The sequence below is a fragment of the Canis lupus genome, chromosome 20 (genome assembly GCF_048164855.1).
Source record: "Canis lupus baileyi chromosome 20, mCanLup2.hap1, whole genome shotgun sequence".
NCBI classification, from domain to species: Eukaryota; Metazoa; Chordata; class Mammalia; order Carnivora; family Canidae; genus Canis; species Canis lupus.
Genome location: NC_132857.1, coordinates 31293349 through 31308413, shown reverse-complemented (window position 1 = coordinate 31308413; position 15065 = coordinate 31293349). Strand labels below are relative to the sequence as shown.

At 39.0% G+C, this 15065-nt stretch overlaps 1 protein-coding gene across 1 annotated transcript in view; it reads left to right on the top strand.

The window, feature by feature from the left end:
* CNTNAP5 (contactin associated protein family member 5) overlaps nt 1-15065 on the top strand; it is a 796877-nt gene that overhangs the window by 352183 nt on the left and 429629 nt on the right. Inside the window, exon 5 of the mRNA XM_072788823.1 lies at nt 10410-10613. Coding sequence (XP_072644924.1) covers nt 10410-10613 — 204 coding nt within the window. The remainder of the gene's footprint in view (nt 1-10409; nt 10614-15065) is intronic.

Here is a 15065-nt window from a genome sequence, read left to right as displayed (position 1 = left end):
GTTCTCATCATCTGGAGGCATTTGTTATACATGTTAGAGGCCACAAAGTTGTGAATTTCATCTTTGGCATGTTAAGGCCCAGATCACAGGGGGGACCTCAAAAGGCTAGGTTTATAGCTATGCAAACCCTGGAGGGGGCAGGATGACAGCAGTGAGGTCTGTGGGCTTGGAGACTCCAGTCTTTGGGATCTTTGAGTCCCAGTTTGGAAATCATAGCATTGTATGACTCGAAATACCTCCATGATTGCTTCTTGCAATTCCTTCATTCTATAGCGGAGGAAATTGAGGCCCAGAAAGGTCTTAAAATTTGAGTTAGTCAACTTCTTTTCTCTTTTTTTGCTTTTCATTCATAGAGTAAAAACTAGTATGCATATATATGTACAGTAAGATCACATAACCTCAAAAGCTCTATGATATTCTTCTACCTTAAGTCAAGTTTTCTGATAAGCCTGGAATAACTTTTCTTATTGATTGAGGATCTTAAAAGTCCTTCAACAGATAGTGAACATTACTTAGTAGTCCCTCTCTGCTAGGTTTTGGAATATAGAAATAAATAAGACAGGACTGAGAATTTTTAGTAGCTACAAAAGGGATATAAGAAATGCTTCTAAACTTGAAGGTTGAGGATGCAAAGTGTTTTATAAGGTTAGCAATGTAGGAGAAATCCACAGCTAACAATTTTTCCTGATTAATTCAAGTTCTGCTGCTTGCTGTGTGCTCAGAGCGTATGGCTCTGATTCTTAGGACCGGTATGCTAATGGTTGTGATTTTAAAGGAACCTTAAGAGGCAAAATGAACTAGTAGTTAGATCAACTGCTTTGTGCAGCAGTGGATTTCCTCACAAATGTCAAGGTCTTGTCCCCTACAGTTTATTTTACATTTACTCTGTCCAGGGACACCTGAGTGGCTCAGCGCTTGAGCGTCTGCCTTCTGCCTGGGGTCCTGGGATCAAGTCTCACATTGGGGCTCCCTGAAAGGAGCCTGCTTCTTCCTCTGCCTCCGTCTCTGCCTCTCTCTCTGTGTCTCTCATGAATAAATAAATAGTATTTTTAAAAATCCAAACATTTATTCTCTGTCCAAATGATCACTGGAGTGGCTTGTTTCCTGCAGTGACGTTCTCTTGCTCACTTTCACAGTTTGCAGCCAGGTAGAATCATTAGCAAGGGGTATTCAAAATGAAACCATAGTAAATCTTACTTTAGAAAAAAAAAAATACCAACTGGTTTTAGGGTGGGAAATAACAGCTCTATTTCTCCAGTTTTGACACTCCTATTTAAACATTACCTCAATGCACAAACAGCGTTTCACAAGAAACATTTGTATATTGTGGCTGAAGATTATTGATGATCTATAAGGTAAAGGGACATAATTGTGTTATGCCATTTGCACAACAAGGGCTGGCTGTTCAGGATCAGCCTTTGCCTTGACCATTCCTTCTGGGAACTTATGAATAAGATTTGTGAAACAGAACTCCTTAAAACCTCCTATTAACCTGTGGAGCCTCACTGGCTGTGACTGTCTACTTCTCATGGCCCGCCCTGTACTTTTTACTTGGGAAAACCCCATGTCCCAGCTAGTTCTACCCAGTCCTGGTCCATGCTGTTGTCCCAGTTGAGTTATCTAATGTTCCCTTTAGTCCCACAAGTCCCTACTTGGGCAACAAGATGTAGAGACCATAATTATGCTTTCCTTTATCACCTCCTTCTCTACCAAAGCAATTCATTTGCTGGGTTTTCAATGTTACTATGTTGGAGTCCCTGGATGGAACAACCCATATCTCAATCATCTGCATCTCATAGCTCAATATAGTAACCAAGAAGAGTACAAAATATGCCCAATATCTGCCAATGAATTTAAGAATAGGCAAATCAAAAAAAGCACCTCTACTATTTATTATTATTATTATTATTATTATTATATTATTATCATTATTACTGAGTCTCTACTATTTAAAAAGTTCTTTAAAATTATTGCATTATTTGGGCATTATCTTTGGAGTTAGCAAACAGTCCAGTTGAACAACAAATTTTAAGTGTGCTCAGAGATATCTATATGTCTAAGATATCCAAAAAAGCCTAGGCATTTTAAGAAGGCGCATCTGACTGTCAGAGCTAAAAATTCTATCTGCTAAAGTTAGGATTGGAATTCAAAGTTTTGCCTCTTTTTTTTTTTTTTTTTTTGTACTATGACTGTTTTTCATGTTGTCTTCTTAAGATCTATTCTGTATATTCCCTGCTATATAGTACATAGAAATGTCAGAAGTTCCGCAAGGAAAGCGATTCTTGGGGGTTGTCAGTGCTAACTTTAGAAACTAACATTGCTTTCATAGTTCATCTGAGGTTATCATGAGCTTCTGATAAGGCCTGGAAAAGTCAGGATTGGTGGAGGATCTGTGTAAATTTGAGCTGACTGTGGAAACCTTTGTGGTTTGTGGATTGCAAGCCAAAGCCCTGGAGTCCTCAGCACAAGTGCATAGTCTGAATAATAATCATTTTTCTTATATAATGTATCATCAGCTAAGCTTCAAATTGTAACTGTATTGAAAATCATGTTTACTGTGAACAACCAAAGAGTCTGAGTGGGACTAATTGTCTCAGGGTATATCGATGGTTTCTCCTGTCAACTTTGAGCTTGGGCTTTCATGTCTGTGAGAAAACAGTGTGTCACAGGCCTATGCCAGAATCCTTTTCAGCTCACTTGGGGATTCAAGCTTGGAATCTTTTATTCAGTGGAGCCCTTGTTTTAGCTGGTTTGTTGACAAGCTACCAACATCCATCAAATATGCCAGAGTATGCCTCCAGAACTCTGTCTTTCTCAGAAAACAAGCTATGACAGCAGGGTCAGCAATTATGGGACCAGTGGGAAGTTGGCCAGCACTGGTGTTGCTCAGTACCGCAGGGATGGAGGGGAATGTGTGCTGGTTTTATCTTGACCTAAAAGGAGAGCTGTGTGAGCTGTAGGACCTGTACTTACCCTGAAGACTTTTGGGTTCCCCAACGGGCTCTTCTTCATATTCTAGAGAAATCTGTCGACGTATAACCACCTTAACGAACCACAAATTGAGTTGAATTGAATTCACAATAATGAGATACTAAAAATTGATTTTGAGAAAGAGGAAGAAATTGTCCTCTTCCCGACTCTGCGAAGTAAATATCTAACATCTGTGTTCTAGCCAGCATTGTTGATAAAATAAGAAACTCTGAAAGAAGAAATTGGGTAACTCCACTGGGGAGGGGCAGGATGGGTATCCAGGACTGGAATACAGGCTGACTGAACAATACAGAAGAACTTTCTAAAAACCAGAACTAGACATGCACTTTCCCTAGTGAAAATACTTGGACAATTATTTCTCCATCGACCTCAGGGTCACATTGAAACCCATTTTATTTTTAGCAGGATGCTCCCTCATAGAAGCCTTGACTCCGGGACGACTGAGTGGCTCAGCAGTTGAACACCTGCCTTAGCCTCAGGGAGTGATCCTGGAGCCCCGGGATCCAGTCCCACATTGGGCTCCCTGCATGGAGCCTGCTTCTCCCTCTGCCTCTCTCTCTCTCTCTCTCTCTCTGTGTCTCTCATGGATAAATAAATAAAATCTTAAAAAAAAAAAAAAAAAAAAAAGCCCTGACTCCATCCCCAGGCTCTGGATTCCCTACTGCCTCACCATTCTATGCTTTCGCACAGAGTTCTCAGACCTAGGCTAGTCTTAGAATCACCTAGAGAGCTCAATACAACTTGTATTTCTGTGCCTTATGCTCAGAGTTTCTGATTCCATAGGACTGTGGTGAGGTCTGAAAATGTGAAAGTCGTAACAAATTTCTGGTGATACTAAAGTTGCTAATGCAGAGAGCACACTTCTAGAGTCAGTGCACCAACAAATCTGAATCCTTGCAGATCCTAGATCTGACCCCATGTCCTCTCCATGCCTCAAACAGGCAGCTCCTTCTCTCTGCTGGCAGTCCCCTGTCTCCACACCTCACCTGCCTGATTTTCATTTATCCCTCATGACCTAGGAGAAGCATTATCTCCTTCTAAAGAGGGTTAGGCACCCCTCCTTTGGGAACCCCCCAGGACACAGTGCTCACCTTCCCACCCAGGGATGTGTGATTATGTGTTTGCTGTCTCTAGCTTAGCCCTGGAGAGTAAGGACTTCTCTGGAGTTTATCGCTGTCTACCTGTGCTGAACATAGACGCTGCCATGTTGAGGGGGTTCAATGAAGTTTTCAATACAAGAATGCCTTACTGAAATAAGACCACAGAAATAGACTAGGATAGAGGGTTTGAGCTTAGTGGAGATAGTGAGAGTGGGGAGGGCAATGCATGTCTACCCTAAAAAAGTCTCTCAGATATTTGTGTGGTTTCCCTGGTCCTCTTAGGAAGAGCATTGCTCTGACTATACATGGATTCTGAGTGTAACACGTAGTGCAGAAAAGCAGGGACCATGGGGAAATTCATACCAGCTTTTTAAGGAAAACCAAATTTCCTACTTAACATTATCTTCCTTTTAAGTTGGCATCTCCTTTCTTATATACCCATTCCCCGTACATACATCCTCCCCAGTGCATGCTTGATGCTCATTGTGCAAAGTCATGTGCATTCTCATTGGGTATGAGATGTAAATTTGATGCAGCCTTCACACCAACCCCCCACTTTTAAGAGGAAACATTGGTGGTTTCTGTGTCACACAACTCATTCCCATGTGTATGCCTTTGGGCAAGGTACATAATCTTTCTAGGCTTTGGCTTCCCCATGTTACAAATGGGAAAAAATATGGACCTTGCAGGGCTGTTGAGAGCATTAAATCAGGCAATGTGTGCTAATTTGTTCCTTTTTTCCCCTAGAGAATGGATTACTTCATTCAGAATAAGAAATCGCTATGGGTGGCAAAGAGAGGCAGCAATAAAGAACAAGAAAGATATATTTAGTTTTGTCAGTTACTTTCTTGGTGCCCTTAAAACTACATTCTGAGGTGATTACACACTTTCAGTGCCAGTAGGGGCCTATCTCTACTCAATACACACCTTCCGACACACTTCATTTTACTTCTTTTCCTTCCATTTCTTTTTTTTTCTTTTCTTTTTTCATCTTTTCTTTCCTTTATCTTCTTTCCTTTCCTTTCTTGTCTTGTTTTTTCTTGGTATTTTGAAAGAGGATCTTCTTTCAAGTTGCTTGTAAGACATGAAGGAAGGTGTTCACATCCATACCCAGACCTCAAGCCACAAACTAAGTGCTAAAAGTGCTGAGTGAGAGAATCAGAACAAAGCAGTTACAAAAAGATCTAAAGAGGAAAAAATAGCATAAAATAGAATTGTTTCTCTCAACAACCACAACTTAAAAATATGGGCCTTTTTTATTTTTGTTTGAAATCTACTTATCTAAGTGAAGTTGAGAATGCTGAGTACTTCACCTAGCTCCATGCCAGGAGGAAGTATTAAATATTTGACTGGGGAAGGTTTTAATTCTTCTATAAAGTTTTTTTTTTTTTTTTTCTTAACTCCCCGTTTCTCCTTCTGAAAAATGGTTGATGCATTTTGTGTGTGGCTCCATATTGTAAAGGTTCAGGGTGTTTGCTTTCCCTTAGATTGGTGACGTGATTCTCTAATTAGTTGTTGGTGTTCTTAGGAAGAAAGCTTCCAATCTGCTAGGCCAATTTTGTGCTTTCTAAAGGGGGCTTCTCACCTCTGCACTAGTAAGGGTCATCCCTGAACATGTGTCTCCACGGAAATGGATGTTCTGTGTGTGACTCAGCAGCTAGACTCTTAAAAGGTAGGGGCAGGCGATGTGACAGGAAGTTAGGGGACAATCGACAGTATTTTTATATTTGTCACAGGTTCCTTACTGGATCACTAAATCATATCACAGATGTCTCTGAACAGCATCATGTTCTGGGACCAGTGCTGGGCTCTGAATTAATGAGGTAGTTAGTACATATCTGGCCCCTGCCCTCATGGGATGCACTCTCATGCTGGAGAGCTGGACTAGAAGCACATTGGGAAATAACCAAGTACTAAATTCCAATTGGGAGGTGAATTCCGAAGGAAGTAGCAGGGTGTTTGGGGGGGATTAGCTACAGGAGGAACCTGTTAGGGAAGGTCAACCACTTGCCTGACAGATGAACATCAGAGCCTGGTGTGAGAGAGGGGTGGCACTTGTGAAAATGCTCAGCCTACTCAGAATAGGTTAAGTCAGTTGGAACAGATCGGAATCCAGGTTCTGCCACTTGCTAACTTCGTATTTTACCTTTTTAAAACATAGTTTTTTTGTTTTGTTTTTTTTTTATTCGTAAAATTGGAATAATAATAGTTTATTTCTCATAGGTTAATTGAAATTAAGTAAGTTCACATGTAAAAAACAAAAACAGAAACAAACAAACAAAAAAAACCCTGTACCATTACAGGGCTCATGATAGGTGCTCTGCGTATATTATCCGGACTAATCCCCACATTGCACATGCACACACATTGAAAGTACATCGTATAAGACATCTAGTCAGGGTTCGGGAAAGAAGTAAAAGACAAGGTGGGAAAGCAGGAAAGCCAGATCATGGGAGGTCTCAGAGAGATAATTTAATTCTTAGTGGAAAGGGAATTCACTGACAGGCTTTAGCAAAGGTGATGTGTAATGAATGTTACTTATGTTTTATGAGGATGAGAGAATGGTCAGAAGGAGGTAGCAAATGTTGAATCAGGGAGAGCAGTTATGAGACTATTTTAAGAATATGGCAGGTGATGATGTAGGCTTGAGTGAATATCTGCTCAGTGTGATATGACAGATACCGAATCAAACCATGTTCTTTGTATCATCTCCACACTGTAATGTGCAAATCTTTACTACTGTAGTAATGCCTTTGGATTAATGATGGATGAAGGAGGGGATAAAAAAACTGAGTGATTCTTTATTTCCAGGTATGGTTTATGTAATTATCGACACGGCTTTGTAGGGTGAGCTTCTCTTAGCTTTATTGCACGGATAGAAAGGCTGAAGCCCAAAGAGGTCAAGATAACTTTCAAATAAGCAAAACCATAATTGACGCCCATGACAGTTAGAATTCAACAATGTTCTCTTGTTCCTGTCTGCTGATTGCTTCCATTAGTTTTAGGTTTCATGGCAATACAGAGATGTGTTTTCTTAGAGGTAACCTAGGTCATCAACACTTGCATCACTAAGTAAGTCACTAGATTAGCCAGACATTTGAGGGAATGGAATGTAGAACATAAATTCCGTGATGGATCAAGAGAGAAGAAAATAGGGTCCTGAAGTGGAGAGAGGAAGAACCTGGGCACTTCAGGCTGAGACACAGGGCATGAGGTGTGTCTTTGAAGCAATAACACATCCCATGTTTACTCATGAAAGCATTTGTCCCACAATCATAGACAATATAGTGTTTCAGCTTTCTGTTCCCATAGCAGTGGGTGCACCCTCTATATTAGCTACAAGTCATATTAGCTTGCCTCTCCATAAATAGTATATGTCATTTCTACTCAACACCAAAGCTCCTAAGCACCCAGAGTCTGGTGCAGTAACAGAGGGGAACAATTGGAAGGGAACGTGGACTCATAATTTACACACCCTGCACACAAAAAGAATTTCAACTAGAATGTGAGAACTAAAATATGGCAAAAAAAGGAAAGTTGGGGTACACTTGGCATCCCATGTGCAGTAATCCATTGAATCAAAAAGTGGAATCACACCATTTTGGGTGAGAAGGTGAAGTGTCAGCCACCAGATTAGACTGGTTAGGAACTCTAGCCCCTCCATTTATCTCAATCACTATGAAAACCCTACTATCTATTATTGTTTTAACACAAACAATGTGCCAGACATGATGGCATCCCTTTGTATGTATTATCACTTTATATGTGTTAGCAGATTCAACTCTTATCACAGTCTTCTCTGAAGGATGCTAATTACTCCATTTTATAGATGAGGACATCAAGTCTCAGAGAGGTAGAGTTGTCCAAAGTGCATCAGTTAACAAGCTATTACTACTGTAGTTTAAAGCTATGACCTCTCTTATTCCACGATTGATCACAGATTGTTGTCTGTAGCTTCAATTTGGTGGGGTAGGATTGAATTCAGGCAGCAGGTGTAGTGGTGGTAGCAGGCAGTAGGTGGTGTAGGAAGGGTCTAAGGGATGTTGGAATTGGTGAAAACTTCTCTGTATCTGGACTATTTCTTTTTAGGGTCTAGGGAGTTATCAGCAACCTTTTGTTTAGAATCACTTTGTTCCATAGGAATAAATTGTGAAATTGCATTTTAAAACTAATTACAGTGAAAGTGTGATTTCATTTTTACTTTCATTTCAGAATTTGGGTGTTACAAATAATGTTCCAATTTGGGCAGCTTGAACTTGGCCAAAATAATATACTTAATTTATCATTGTGTATGCTCAAGCTGAGCATTTTAACTGCTTGGAAATACTGAAAAATTGAGTTTTTCTGAGTACTTGATTTCAAATAAGACTAATCCCACCACCTCCATACACCCATTCACCACTGTCCCACCCGCATAAAATGGTATATAATGAATCTTTTTCAAGTTATAATAAATAGCCTTAATTTTTTCTATTGTAAAAGTAATAAAAGCTCTTTGTAAAAGTTTTCATAATTAAAAAATGGGAGAAATAATGTGAAAATAACATAGAACACCTCCCAAATAGAGTGTCTATTAAATGGTTTATAAAGGCTTACTTTTTTTAGAGCAGTTTTAGATTCACATAAAAATTAGGTATGCAGATTTCTCACATACCCTCTCCTTCCACATATGCAGAGCGTTCTCTATTATCAGCATCCTCCACCAGAGCAGTAAATTTACTGAAACTGATGAACCTACATTGACATATCATAATCACATAAAGTTCATAATTCACATTATGATTCACTGTTAGTGCTTTATATTATATGGATTTGGACAAATGTATAATAACATGGTACCTCCATCATTATAGTATCATGCAAAATCTTTCCAATGCCCTAGAAATCCTCCATGCCCATCAGTTCATCCTTCCCTCCACCAACCCCAGGCACAGATCAGGCAACTGATCTTTTTACTGTCCCTATAATTTTGCTCTTTCTAGACCATTGTATAGTTAGAATCATACAAGAGCCTCTTCAGATTGGTTTCTTTCACTTGGTAATATATATTTAAGTTTCATTCATGTCTTTTCATGGCTTGCTAGCTCATTTCTTTTTAGTGCTGAATAATATTCCACTGTCTCAGTGTACCAGTTTATTTATACATCCACCTACTAAAGAACATCTTGGTTGCTTCCAAGATTTGGCAATTATAAATAAAGCTGCTATAACGCTGCTATAAAGAGGTTTTTGTGTGAACATAAGTTTCAACTCTTTTGTGTAAATACCAAGCAGTGAGGTTGGTGGATACTGTGATAAGAGTTTGTTTAGTTTTGTGAGAAACCACCAAATTGTTTTCCAAAATTACTGCACCATTGTGCATCCCTACCATGAATGAATGAGAGTTTCTATTACTCCACATCCTCGTCAGCATTTCTTGTTGTCAGTGTTCCATATTTAGGTCATTTTATTAGGTATACAGTGGTATATAATTATTGTTTTAATTTGCATTTTCTTAATAACATCTGATGTGGAGGATTTTTTCATATACTTATATGCCATTTGTCTGTATTATTTGGTGAGGTGAGAATCTCTGTTAATATTTTGGCATAACGTTTCCAGACATGTTTACACATATCCACTAAGTGAGTTGATTTAGATCATCATTACTTGACTTTCTCTTTTTTGCTTTAACAATAATAACTGAACATTTTTGTACGTAAACAATAAAATGATATATATCACCAACACAGGATAAGGGAGGGATGGTAAGGATGCCATACATTTGCCCTCCCTGTACAAACTACAATTCTTCCTTTACTGCACATTATTTTGCACTGAACTCAGAGAGACCTCAGAATCTTTCTCAACACAACTTCTAGGAAGACAGTACTATTCAGTTAGATGTGGAATAATAGACTATGTTTGTATCTCTAACCTTGAACCTGAAATGAGAGGATCAAGTGGCTCCAGCTATCAGAAGCAAACTAATAATTAAGATAAATCATGAAAGAATATTACTACCAGGCATTTGACACCATAAAGCCTGACATAGGTACTTGTGGTTTTCTTATCCTATCCCCTCAAGCAAAATATGACATATCACTAATAAGGGGTTTTACTTCCAAGCTAATGATCAGTTCACTTTGACTCAGTATGTGATGCTTAGTTGTGTAATAATTCCCCTGAGTCTAATTAGGTTAGGTCTACTCCATATGTTAAGATGGGACCTTCCAGATACCAAGAACATTCCTATAAATTAGACAACAACCAAGATGGGAAGCAGAAAGAGCAATTATGAGGATGTGCACTGATCTCTCTCTCTTTCTCTTCGTCTAGAATCAGATGTCGCTGACTTTGATGGCCGAAGCTCCCTTCTGTATAGGTTCAATCAGAAGCTGATGAGCACTCTTAAAGATGTGATCTCTCTGAAGTTCAAGAGCATGCAAGGAGATGGGGTTCTGTTTCATGGAGAAGGTCAACGTGGAGACCACATCACCCTGGAGCTCCAGAAGGGGAGGCTCGCCCTGCACCTCAATTTGGGTAGAGTCAGGCTTTTTTCCTCTCCATGTTGAGCTATTACGAACTTTATTTTATAGTGGATCCTTGTTGTCCTGGTCTGTCAAGTGGAAGTCGCTGGAACACAATCTAAATGATATTTCCCCCTTTTACATATTGGAGAAGAAAAAAATAACTATTTTGTGAAATATTTAAGTCATAGATAATATTCTTTGAAGCAAGGTAATATTGGTAGATAGGAAGCACTACAAGCTTATTGCTATATATTTATTTATTTATCTATCTACCTATTTATCTGTTTATCTCTGACTACAATTTAACTTGAGCAAGTTTAACACACATGCACACATATTTTAATCAAGCTTGCTCACAATCTATTTTGATTGGTACATTTTTGAAAGTTCAGCCCTAAGGCAAAATAGAGAAGAGATATTTTAATTTATTTATTTATTTTTTCTTTGTTTGGTTTGTTTTGAGTTGCTTTTTTGTTTGTCTTTTGGTAAGAAGAGAGGGTCATATGTATAGTAGGAAAGTCTAAGTCTATGTTTCTGGGCATTTCTATGTCTTGTTAAGGGAAACACTGTTTCACTTAAGTGCCCTGGCTGTGCCAGTGTGAGCCCTAGACTTGCCAAATGCCAGCTAAATGAGTACAATGTCCTGCGTTCTGTGTATTTGGGACACCACCTTCCACCTGTAGATTGGCATCTAGCATGGCCTGCCTCACCATAGGTAGGCCATCATTGTCATTACATGGTAATCAACTTCCTCTCCCCGAGAAAGAGAAGGGCTAAACCTCCTTTGTCTGCTCAAAGGTACTTTTGAAGGAAGAGTGAACCAAATGCTGAGGGAGGGCAGGGGGCAAAATTCCCAAAGGTGAAAAGGCAAACCAAAATGCTCTTCCACAGAAAAAGAAGGAAAAAAAGAGGGTGGGGAAGAGAGAGAGAGGCCAAGCTGAAGAAAAAGGAAGTGCCATTCCTTATCAGAATGATTCCCTGCCTCACACTAATGTTTGTTAGTATCAAGGGTGAATATTGTATTTATGGAAGAGAATTGTCACTAAGTATTTGCTATCAAAGCAAAGAAGGACAGTCATAGCAGAACTGAGTTTGTAAGTTTAAGTTGCATGGAAAACTGGAAAAAAATAATATCAGATAAATACATTTTCACAATTAGGAGGAGAGACATAAAAAAGATTAGCATGGATTCACTTCAAAAGCCAGACAATGTCTTTATTTTGAGGCATTTCTGAGTACCTTCTTAGCTGCCATGGTGAATATTGACAGGGAGAACATCTGAAATTGACATCTATTTTTTTTTTTTTTTTTTTTTTGAAATTGACATCTAAAGCATTAGATTTAATATACACCAAAAGCATCTTTAGAGGGAGAATTTTACCCAAAAAAGAACAGTAAGAGGATTTGTTAGTAACTTGATTAATTGTATTAGCATACCTAAAGAAGCAACTTATCAATGAATTATCTGAAGAGTGAGCACGCAAATATTCAACAAAAACGCATCAGTTCATTAACTAGCCTTAAATTTTCAGGAAGAGGATGTGGGTGAATGAAGTGGAGCTCTGCAACTTCCCATGGCTTAAAGAGCATTGTGAGTTGTGAGTGAAGTTATTGTTACTTGTCAATAGCAGAGCAGGTGTCTTCTACTGGTAACAATCAATCTGCCAGTTACTGCCATTTAGATTCCCAATTAGATATACCATTCCTCTTCCAAAGCTTTGCTCCACTATGCATGATCCAATGCTGTGAACCAGTTTCACTCAGTGAAACTCATGCACACAGTGTTGCATGATGGAAAAGAGGAAGTGTGATCATGCAATAGATCTATTTTAATTGCACACATGTGCTAGCTATTTGTTATAGGGAAAGTTCCATAATCCAGAAGCCTCTTTTTACTTATGCTAAGGAATAACTGTATTGCAGAGCATGGACATGAAAACCAAAAATAATATAAATGAATATGACAGTAAGTAAATATAATGAAGTATCAAAAAGAGAAGCTCTTAATATTCCTCATTTATTCAACAAACAATATCTGAATGTTCTGTACTCTGTGCTATCCCAGTATTCCTGAAAAGAAATGGTATATGAAATGAATAGGACCTGCTCCTTGCTTTGCAACATAGAAAATAAAGTAAGTCTCTCCTCCCCACCAGATTCCACAGTCCCTATATTTCTAATCATGGTGGTGACAAAGTAAAACTTCATTTAGTGAACGATTCAGTAGTAAGAACATGTTCTTTCAATATTCTGCATAGTTTGAAAATTTCTTCATCTTTTTCATCTGCTTAGAAAGTGAAATGCTGGGATGCCTGGGTGGCTCAGTGGTTGAGTGCCTGCCTTCGGCTCAGGGCATGATCCTGGAGTCCCAGGATCGAGTCCCACATTGGGCACCCTGCATGGAGCCTGCTTCTCCCTCTGCCTATGTCTCTGCCTCTCTCTCTGTCTCTCATGGATAAATAAATAATATATTTAAATTTTTAAAAAAAAGAAAGTAAAAATGCTGTGGATTTTAATGTTCCTTGTACTTACCTGTTTGAAACAGCCACCTAAGTTTCTTGTAAATTAGTACCAACCTTCATGTTTCTTCTCTAGTGAGACACTGCCACATACCAGTTCTTTAGCATTTCATACCTCAGAAGTAGTCAGCAGATCTCTGAAAGCACCAGGTTAAAGGGAAAGGAGGATAGATGCTTTGATTTGCTCATAATAGAAAATTTGTAGTGTAGGTTGCACAAGGACCAAGACAATATCTGTTCATTGCTGTAGCTACAGAAATTAGGAAAGCACCTGCCTAAGGAAAGTACTCAAGGTAAAATGAGTACAATGGGAAAAGGGGTTTCCATCTCAAATATCAGGGCCTGACACAATACACATTATTACCATTGGGCATGCTTACCCCCAATATTGTGCTTCTGGCTTTCCCATGTGCCTCTCTCTCTCCTCTGATGTGGTCTTGATATTTACAGAACACCCACAATATGTTAATATCCTATCCAATCCTCAGAGCAGCCCTATTAGGTAAATAAATAATAGCTCCAAATTACCCATAAGGAATATTAAGCTCAAAAAGGATAAGTCACTTATTTAATTTATACAACTAGCTATTAGGTGTGGCCACTATTAAAATGTAGTTATAGCTAATAACATTTTTCACTATTATCTTCAGATTATAAAATATATGTCAGTTTTAGAAAACCTGAAGAAAAAACAAAAGTAATTATATTTAAGGAAAAGAAAAAAAAAGTCACTTGAAATCCTACAATTCAGTCATCTCTCCTATAAACATTTTGGTATATTTTTAAAATGCTTTTCTTAATTATTTATAAGAAATTTTATATATTATATAAAATTCATTGTTCTTTCCATGTTGCCATACAGCCTCCAGAATGGAAAGAATCCATATTATCCATGATCATGCTTACCTTTTAAAAGATTATTTAAAATCAATTAATTAACATATAGCATATTATTAGTTTCAGTGACTCATCAGTTGCATATAACACTGAGTGCTCATTACATCAAGTGCCCTCCTTAATGCCCATTATCCAGTTACCCCACCCCCCAACCACCCCCCTCCAGCAACCCTCAGTTTGTTTCCTAGAATTAAGTCTCTTTTTGCCTCCTTTTGATTTCTTCTTCTTTTTTTTTTTTTTGTAAGATTTTATTTATTCATGCATGAGAGACAGAGAGAGAGAGAGGCAGAGACACAGGCAGAGGGAGAAGCAGGCTCCATGCAGGGAGCCTAACGTGGCATTCGATCCCGGGACTCCAGGATCATACCCTGGGCCTAAGGCAGGCACCAAACCGCTGAGCTACCCAGGGATCCCCTCCTTTTGATTTCACCTTATTTTATTTTTCCCTCCCTTCCCCTATGTCCATCTGTTTTGTTCCTGAAATTCCATGTATGAGTGAAATCATGATAAATGCCTTTCTCTGATTAGCTTATGCTTATATATTTTTATTATTATTATTTTTTACTTTTCAAAAAATGAATCAAGAATGAGAGGAAAGAAGGAAGAAAGAGAGACATGTGAAGAGGAGGGGAGGGATGGATGGGGAGAAAGAGGCAGGGGGAGGGAGGGACAGAAAGAGGAGGAAAGGAGAGAGAGACAGAGAGAGGGGGAAGTAGAGAGGGACAGAAGAAAGGGAGGCAGAGGGAGAAGAAAAGAGAGAGGAGAGGCAGAGAGAAAGAGGGAGGAAGGCAGGAAGGGAAGGAGGAGGGAGAGGGAAGGAGGGAGGAAGAATCCAAGAATCCAAGTTAGTGGGCTAAAGGGTGGTGCTAGGCCAAGGTAGGAGGTAGTTTTCCCCTTCGCAGATCCCATGGACACTCCAGTAGTGCTTCTTTTAGTGACAGTTCTCCAGTGTGTGTCCCTTATTTAATCTGACTTTACAATTCAGCAATTCAGGATAGTAGGGGTTCAGCACCATGGCCAGCTGCCGAGGCTACCCTGGACTGTGT